Here is a 9,378-nt window from a genome sequence, read left to right on the forward strand (position 1 = left end):
TTACAGGCAACATCCACACTGAGCTAAAGGGTAGAGCTGCCGCTTTCAAAGAGCGGGACTCTAACCCGGACGCTCATAAGAAATCCCGCTATGCCCTCAGGTGGTCCTCTGTAGCTCAGCTGGTAGAGCACGGCGCTTGTAACGCCAAGGTAGTGGGTTCGATCCCCGGGACCACCCATACACAAAATATGTATGCACGCATGACTGTAAGTCGCTTTGGATAAAAGCGTCTGCTAAATGGCATATTATTATTATTATATTATTATGAAGCATCAAACAGGGAAAGCGTAAATACAGGACTAAGATTGAATCCTACTACACCGGCTCTAACATTCGTCGGATGTGGCAGGGCTTGCAAATTATTACAGACTACAAAGGGAAGCCCAGCCGCGAGCTGCCCAGTGACACAAGCCTACCAGACGAGCTAAATGACTATGCGCGCTTCGAGGCAAGCAACACTGAAGCATGCATGAGAGCACCAGCTGTTCCGGACAACTGGATGATCACGCTCACCGTAGCTGATGTGAGTAACACCTTTAAACAGGTCAACGTTCACAAGGCCACAGGGCCAGACGGATTACCAGGACGTGTACTCCGAGCATGCGCTGACCAACTGGCAAGTGTCTTCACTGACATTTTCAACCTGTCCCTGGCCGAGTCTGTAATACCTACATGTTTCAAGCAGACCACCATAGTCCCTGTGCCCAAGAACACCAAGGTAACCTGCCTAAATTACTACCAACCCGTAGCACTGACGTCTGTAGCCATGAAGTGCTTTGAAAGGCTGGTCATGGCTCACATCAACACCATTATCCCATAAATCCTAGACCAACTCCAATTTGCATACCGCCCCAACAGATCCACAGATGACGCAATCTCTATTGCACTCAACCCTTCCCTTTCCCACCTGGACTAAAAGAACACCTACGTGAGAATGTTATTCATTGACTACAGCTAAGCGTTCAACACCGTAGTGCCCTCCAAGCTCATCACTAAGCTAAAGACCCTGGGACTAAACACCTCCCTCTGCAACTGGATCCTGGACTTCCTGACGGGTCATCCCCCAGGTAGTAAGGGTAGGCAACAACACATCTGCCACGCTGATCCTCAACATGGGGGCCCCTCAGGGGTGTGTGCTTAGTCCCCTCCTGTACTCCTTGTTCACCCATGACTGCGTGGCCAAGCACGACTCCAACACCATCATTAAGTTTGCCGACGACACAACGGTGGTAGGCCTGATCACCGACAACGATGAGACAGCCTATAGGGAGGAGGTCAGAGACCCGGCAGTGTGGTGCCAGGACAACAACCTCTCCCTCAACGTGATCAAGACAAAGGAGATGATCGTGGACTACAGGAAAAGGAGGACCAAGCACGCCCCCATTCTCATAGACGGAGCTGTATTGGAGCAGGTTGAGAGCTTCAAGTTCCTTGGTGTCCACATCACCAACAGACTCTCATGGTCCAAATACATCAATAAGACAGTCGTGAAGAGGGCACGACAACGCCTATTCCCCCTCAGGAGACTGAATAGATTTGGCATGGATTCAAGTCCAGGGTCTGGCAGGGCCACTCTAGGACATTCAGAGACTTGTCACGAAGCCACTCCTGTGTTGTCTTGGCTGTGTGCTTAGGGTCGTTGATCTGTTGGAAGGTGAACCTTCGCCCCAGTCTGAGGTCCTGAGCGCTCTGGAGCAGGTTTTCATCAAGGATCTCTCTGTACTTTGCTCCATTCATCTTTCCCTCGATCCTGATTAGTCTCCCAGTCCCTGCCGCTGAAAAACATCCCCACAGCATGATGCTGCCACCACCATGCTTCACGGTAGGGATGGTGTCAGGTTTCCTCCAGATGTGACGCTTGGCATTCAAGCCAAAGAGTTCAATCTTGGTTTCATCAGACCAGAGAATCTTGTTTCTCATGGTCTGAGAGTCCTTTAGGTGCCTTTTATGCAAACTCCAAGCGGGCTGTCATGTGCCTTTTACTGAGGAGTGGTTTCCGTCTGGCCACTCTACCGTGAAGGTCTGATTGGTGGAGTGCTGCAGAGATGGTTGTCCTTTTGGAAATGTCTCCCATCTCCACAGAGGAACTCTGGAGCACTGTCAGAGTGACCATTGGGTTCTTGGCCTTCTCCCACGATTGCTCAGTTTGGCCGGGCGGCCAGCTCTAGGAAGAGTCTTGGTGGTTCCAAACTTCTTCCATTTAAGAATGATGGAGGCCACTGTGTTCTTGGACCTTCAATGCTGCAGAAATGTTTTGGTACCCTTCCCCAGATCTGTGCCTCGACACAATCCTGTCTCGGAGCTCTACGGACAATTCCTTCGACCTCATGGCTTGTTTTTTGCCTTATATAGACAGGTGTGTGCTGTTCCAAGTCATGTCCAATCAATTGAATTTACCACAGGTTGACTCCAATCAAGTTGTAGGAACATCTCAAGGATGATCAATGGAAACAGGATGTACCTGAGCTCAATTTCGAGTCTCATAGCAAAGGGTCTGAATACTTATGTAAATAAGGTATTTCTGTTTTTTATGTTTAATACATTTGCAAAAATGTCTAAAAACCTGTTTTCGCTTTGTCATTATGGGGTATTGTGTGTAGATTGATGAGGATTTTTATTCATTTAATCCATTTTAGAATAAGGCTGTAACGTAACAAAATGTGGAAGAAGGGGTCTGAATACTTTCCGAATGCACTGTACAATTATCTGTAAGATCCCTGAGTCAAACAGTTAATTTCAAACACAGATTGAACTACAAAGACCTGGGAGGTTTTCCAATGCCTCGCAAAGAAGGGTACGTGTTGGTAGATGGAAGCCAGTGAATATCCCTTTTGAGCATGGTGAAGTTATTAATTAGACTTTGGATGGTGTATCAATGCACCCAGTCACTACAAAGATACAGGCGTCCTTCCTAACAGTTGCCGGAGAGGAAGGAAACCACCCAGGGATTTCACCATGATGCCAATGATGACTTTAAAACAGTTAAAGAGTTTAATGGCTGTGATAGGAGAAAACTGAGGATGGATCAACAACATTGCAGTTACTCCACAATACTAACCTAATTGACATAGTGAAAAGAAGGAAGCCTGTACAGAATACAAACATTCCAAAACATGCATCCTGTTTGCAACAAGACAGTAAAGTAATACTGCAAAAAATTTGGCAAAGCAATTGACTTTTTGTCGTAAATACAAAGTGTTATGTTTGGGGCAAATCCAATACAACACATTACTGAGTACCACTCTCCATATTTTCAAGCATAGTGGTGGCTGCATCATGTTATGGGTATGCTTGTAATCGTTAAGGATTATGGGTATGCTTGTAATCGTTAAGGACTGTGGAGTTTTTCAGGATACAAAAGAAACGGAATGGAGCTAAGCACAGGCAAAATCCTAGAGGAAAACCTGGTTCAGTCTGCTTTCCACCAGACACTGGGAGATGAATTCACCTTTCATCAGGACAATAACCTCAAACACAAGGCCAAATCTACACTGGATTTGCTTACCAAGAAAACAGTGAATGTTCTTGAGTGGCTGAGTTACCGTTTTGACTTAAATCTGCTTAAAAATCTGTGATAAGACTTAAATGGCTGTCTAGCAATGATGAACGACCAATTTGAAAGAGCTTGAATAATTTTGATAAGAATAATGGTAAAGTGTTGCACAATCCAGGTTTGGAAAGCTCTTACAGACTTACCCAGAAAGACTCACAGCTGTATCGCTGCCAAAGGTGCTTCTACAAAGTATTGACTGAGGGGTGTGAATACATATATAAATTAGATATTTCTGTATTTCATCTTCAATACATTTGCAAAAATGTCAGAAAACATGTTTTCACTTTGTCATTATGTGGTATTGTGTGTATATTATTGAGATGTTTTATTTATTTAAACCATTTTGAATTCAGGCTGTAACACAACAAAATGTGGAAAAGTCAAGGGGTATGAATACTTTCTGAAGGCACTGTATAAGTGAATTTGTCACAATACTTTTGGGGGAACTATGTACAGAAAGTGCTGTAATTTCTAAACGGTTCACCTGATGTGGATGAAAATATATAATAATTGTATCATTTCAAATCGAAAGTGCTGGAGTACAGAATCAAAACAACAACATTTGTCCCAATAATTACAGAGGGCACTGTAATTTAATCCAGGGTATTTTAACAAACCTAAGGTGTAGTAGAAGCTCAGAGCTGTAGCAGGCTGGCTTACCCTCGTGTAACCGGTGTGAAATGGCTAGCTAGTTAGCGGTGCGCACTAGTAGCGTTTCAATCGGTGACGTCACTGGCTCTGAGACCTTGAAGTAGTTGTTTCCCTTGCTCTGCAAGGGCCGCAGCTTTTGTGGAGCGACGGGTAATGGTGCTTCGAGGGTGACTGTTGTTGATGTGTGCAGAGGGTCCCTGGTTCAAGCCCAGGTAGGGGCGAGGAGAGGGACGGAAGCAACACTGTTACATTGATGCTGTTGACCCGGATCACTGGTTGCTGCGGAAAAGGCGTAGGTCAAACGGGGGGTGAGTGTAACCGGTGTGAAATGGCTAGCTAGTTAGCGGTGCGCACTAGTAGCGTTTCAATCGGTGACATCACTCGCTCTGAGACCTTGAAGTAGTTGTTTCCCTTGCTCTGCAAGGGCCGCCGCGGCTTTTGTGGAGCGACGGGTAACGGTGCTTCAAGGGTGACTGTTGTCGATGTGTGCAGAGGGTCCCTGGTTCAAGCCCAGGTAGGGGCGAGTAGAGGGACGGAAGCAACACTGTTACACTCGGTCAAAGTCCATTGCACTGGTCTACGGCAAGGAGGAAGTAGGTGTGAATGGAGTTGTCACTTCCACCCCTGTCCCATTATTCCCCATAGAGAAGACACACACACACACACACACATATACATACAACTGTCACTTCCACCTCTCCATGAGACAGGAGCTGCCAGCAGGATAAGTGGAAGCAGAGCCTGTGGGACATAGCATTACAGTGCCTAGTGGAAAGAGACTGTCTCTTGGGGTTTGTCTCTACATAGATTAATACAAAATGTAAAAACAGTCATGAAAATGTTTTGTTGAGTGGATCTTCATGAGGAAAAATACCTCCGTTCTCTCTTTCTACCCTCTATTTTCTGTGTTTATGTCCTCCCTGCCTTCCTTATGAATTATTGATATACTTATGATAAATAAATGTACTTTGATAAGGGGGGAATGAATCGATTTTATTTGACACTTGACAGGAATACTTCTATTCCCTCTCCTATTTCTAATTGATCATTTTTCTTCTTTCTTTCTTTCTTTCTTTCTTTCTTTCTTTCTTTCTTTCTTTCTTTCTTTCTTTCTTTCTTTCTTTCTTTCTTTCTTTCTTTCTTTCTTTCTTTCTTTCTTTCTTTCTTTCTTTCTTTCTTTCTTTCTTTCTTTCTTTCTTTCTTTCTTTCTTTCTTTCTTTCTTTCTTTCTTTCTTTCTTTCCTTCTTTCTTTCCTCTCCTCTCCCTTTTCTTCCACCAACAGTAAACACTTCTCTGTAGAGCTGAGAGGAGAATGATTCCGTGGAGAGAGGAGCCATCAGATTGATCCCCAGGCCTTTGAGTGGCAGGCAGCAAAAGGATTCCAGTCCAGACCTGTATTTTAAACCATGGATACAAAAACAGAACAGACTAAATACTGGGAGGAAACCCCCCTCGACGTCCTGTGATCATTGTGTTGATGATATGATCCATTCCTCTCCTTTCACCCCACCTCAACAAAAAATGACCATACCAGAAGAACAACTCAAATGGCTAGGCTACGTCTAGCATGCCCCATAAGAACAGGGGATGTTGAGTCGTCTCTGCTACTCGCCACACATTCCCAACGGTCGTTACAGTCAAATGGTCATATGTATTGAATTGATATCATGTTAATTTATATTGTTTTCTTTTTCTTTGTTTTTAGTTTAGTTTTGTTTCTATTTTTTTTTCTTCTGCCATTTTTTTATTTCCATAAACATAATTTTTTTTGTTAGACTGTGTTTCACAAAATATGATTTTGTGCATTTTATAAGCCTACTGTACTGTTTTACAGGTTTGTTTTTTCGTTGTCAAGTATTTATTTTGACATTTCTATCACAGTATTGCTACACTTCCCATACACTCCTGCTGAATGCACCTCTCATGAGGCTCCAAGCCTCAAAACCAGATCATTGCAACACTAACTAATGTTGAGACATTGTCTATCATTTCAAAATCCTACATCATTACAATGTCTTCCAGGACCACCCAGCTTCTGGATAAATGTAAACAAATCATTTTCCAAGCATAATGAGTCATTGAGTTCTCTTAATATGAAATGAAATACCAACAGTTCAGCAGTCAAACTTTGGCACTGAATTTTAGCTCTGCTGGACATAGCCTACTAGTCTGGCTAATACCTAACTCAAAGTCATCCTGACTTCAGAGTTTGGAAAGGCTATTTTGTGCACGATGCGTCGATAATGAAGGGGATGTGCTTTTTTACTGATTGGTTCTCTTCTGTGTTTTTCTCACTCCAACACCCACATGGACAGCCATACACAGCTCTCCAATACAACTGTTGGATTTTGAAATCCAAACAAGGTGAGGTCTCAACTCCCCCCAGGAAAAAAGAGAACCAATCAAAGCTCAGCACATTAAGGAGCACATTTCTGCACAAATACTGCATTTACAATGGCCTCCTGTACAGACCAGTGTGTCACAGCTCTCCCTCACGATGAGTTACTTGAGTTGGGTCAGCAAGGCTAGTGACCTTAGGCTAATGGATTGGATTACTTAGGCCAAATAACTCACAATATCATATCATCGCCAGAATGAATTCATACTTCTGTTATTTAGTAAACGTTAATCAGAAAGGGAATTCAGGCTGCTTTGACAGCACTTTATGTATTAACAATCATTAAGACGTGAAAGTGACGTCTTCATCACAATCATCTGGCATAGGATTAATGTTTTTTTGTCTTTATGTGGATGACATGTTTTAAGATTTAAGTTACGTTTTCAACTGTTTTATTGCTCTTTTTCTGTTTCACACTTGGCTGTTTTTAAGTTAAAGTTGGTGTGTTTGTATGTCTGCGTGCGTGCGTGAGTGTCAGAACTTGTAAAATACTGATCATTCTATCATGATGTGCATTGGCCAGTTGTAATCAGTTGCTGTTGTTAATGTCATCAAGAGACCATAGCAGCAATATTTTCTACAGTGCAGTAGTCTTAAAGTTACTTTTAATTGCCTTATATAGAAATTAAAACGTATTATTTTGATTAGATTTTTCATTGTAGTGCTGTTGTATTTATTACTTTCAAGTCATTTGTTCAATACCGTAGTTGTGCTCCTGAGAATGTGTATATAGAATTATAAATACAAATATAAAAATATATAAATATATTTTCAATTTGAATTGGAGAATATTATTTTTTGTTGATTTAATTTTTTGCTGCCGGCAAGAAAAGATTAAGAGCTACACATGATTTACTGTACCATATTCTTCAATGAGTTGACAAAATGCAGCTCTATTTATGGTGTATAAATCTCTGCTGTCTCTTTGTATGATATCCGTAACTGAAGAGTTTTACTGTACATGCAAATCAGTAAGGGTTCTTCCCGACAGTTTAGCTGTATTTGTGTATGTGTTTTCAAATTGCTGTGTGCCCTCACTTAGGGAGAGTCCTTTACAGAGACCGCATGATTTAAAAATGAATATGCATATCAGAAATATGTACAGTGCATTTGGAAAGTATTCAGACCCCTTGACTTTTTCCACATTTTGTTGCGTTACAACCTTATTCTAAAATTGATTAAATTGTTTTTTTCCCTCATCAATCTACACACAATACCCCATAATGACAAAGCAAAAACAGGTTTTTAGACATTTTTGCAAATGTATAAAAGAAAATACTTATATGACATTTACAGTGGGGGAAAAAAGTATTTAGTCAGCCACCAATTGTGCAAGTTCTCCCACTTAAAAAGATGAGAGAGGCCTGTAATTTTCATCATAGGTACACGTCAACTATGACAGACAAATTGAGATTTTTTTCTCTCCAGAAAATCACATTGTAGGATTTTTAATGAATTTATTTGCAAATTATGGTGGAAAATAAGTATTTGGTCACCTACAAACAAGCAAGATTTCTGGCTCTCACAGACGTGTAACTTCTTCTTTAAGAGGCTCCTCTGTCCTCCACTCGTTACCTGTATTAATGGCACCTGTTTGAACTTGTTATCAGTATAAAAGACACCTGTCCACAACCTCAAACAGTCACACTCCAAACTCCACTATGGCCAAGACCAAAGAGCTGTCAAAGGACACCAGAAACAAAATTGTAGACCTGCACCAGGCTGGGAAGACTGAATCTGCAATAGGTAAGCAGCTTGGTTTGAAGAAATCAACTGTGGGAGCAATTATTAGGAAATGGAAGACATACAAAACCACTGATAATCTCCCTCGATCTGGGGCTCCACGCAAGATCTCACCCCGTGGCGTCAAAATGATCACAAGAACGGTGAGCAAAAATCCCAGAACCACACGGGGGGACCTAGTGAATGACCTGCAGAGAGCTGGGACCAAAGTAACAAAGCCTACCATCAGTAACACACTACGCCGCCAGGGACTCAAATCCTGCAGTGCCAGACATGTCCCCCTGCTTAAGCCAGTACATGTCCAGGCCCGTCTGAAGTTTGCTAGAGTGCATTTGGATGATCCAGAAGAGGATTGGGAGAATGTCATCTGGTCAGATGAAACCAAAATAGAACTTTTTGGTAAAAACTCAACTCGTCGTGTTTGGAGGACAAAGAATGCTGAGTTGCATCCAAAGAACACCATACCTACTGTGAAGCATGGGGGTGGAAACATCATGCTTTGGGGCTGTTTTTCTGCAAAGGGACCAGGACGAATGATCCGTGTAAAGGAAATAATGAATGGGGCCATGTATCGTGAGATTTTGAGTGAAAACCTCCTTCCATCAGCAAGGGCATTGAAGATGAAACGTGGCTGGGTCTTTCAGCATGACAATGATCCCAAACACACCGCCCGGGCAACGAAGGAGTGGCTTCGTAAGAAGCATTTCAAGGTCCTGGAGTGGCCTAGCCAGTCTCCAGATCTCAACCCCATAGAAAATCTTTGGAGGGAGTTCAAAGTCCGTGTTGCCCAGCGACAGCCCCAAAACATCACTGCTCTAGAGGAGATTTGCATGGAGGAATGGGCCAAAATACCAGCAACAGTGTGTGAAAACCTTGTGAAGACTTACAGAAAACGTTTGACCTGTGTCATTGCCAACAAAGGGTATATAACAAAGTATTGAGAAACTTTTGTTATTGACCAAATACTTATTTTCCACCATAATTTGCAAATAAATTCATTAAAAATCCTACAATGTGATTTTCTGGATTTTTT

The 9,378-nt window shown here is 42.4% G+C and overlaps 1 protein-coding gene across 1 annotated transcript in view; it reads left to right on the forward strand.

Annotated features, from left to right (window-relative positions):
* LOC311137634 (phosphatidylinositol 4-phosphate 5-kinase type-1 gamma-like) overlaps positions 1–7,549 on the forward strand; it is a 69,069-nt gene extending 61,520 nt beyond the window's left edge. Inside the window, exon 17 of the mRNA XM_084172146.1 lies at positions 5,487–7,549. Within this exon, the coding sequence (XP_084028272.1) occupies positions 5,487–5,489 (3 nt within the window). The 3' untranslated portion in view covers positions 5,490–7,549. The remainder of the gene's footprint in view (positions 1–5,486) is intronic.
* Positions 7,550–9,378: the final 1,829 nt, after the last annotated feature.

The sequence above is a fragment of the Coregonus lavaretus genome (genome assembly GCF_964263955.1).
Source record: "Coregonus lavaretus genome assembly, chromosome: 11".
NCBI classification, from domain to species: domain Eukaryota; kingdom Metazoa; phylum Chordata; class Actinopteri; order Salmoniformes; family Salmonidae; genus Coregonus; species Coregonus lavaretus.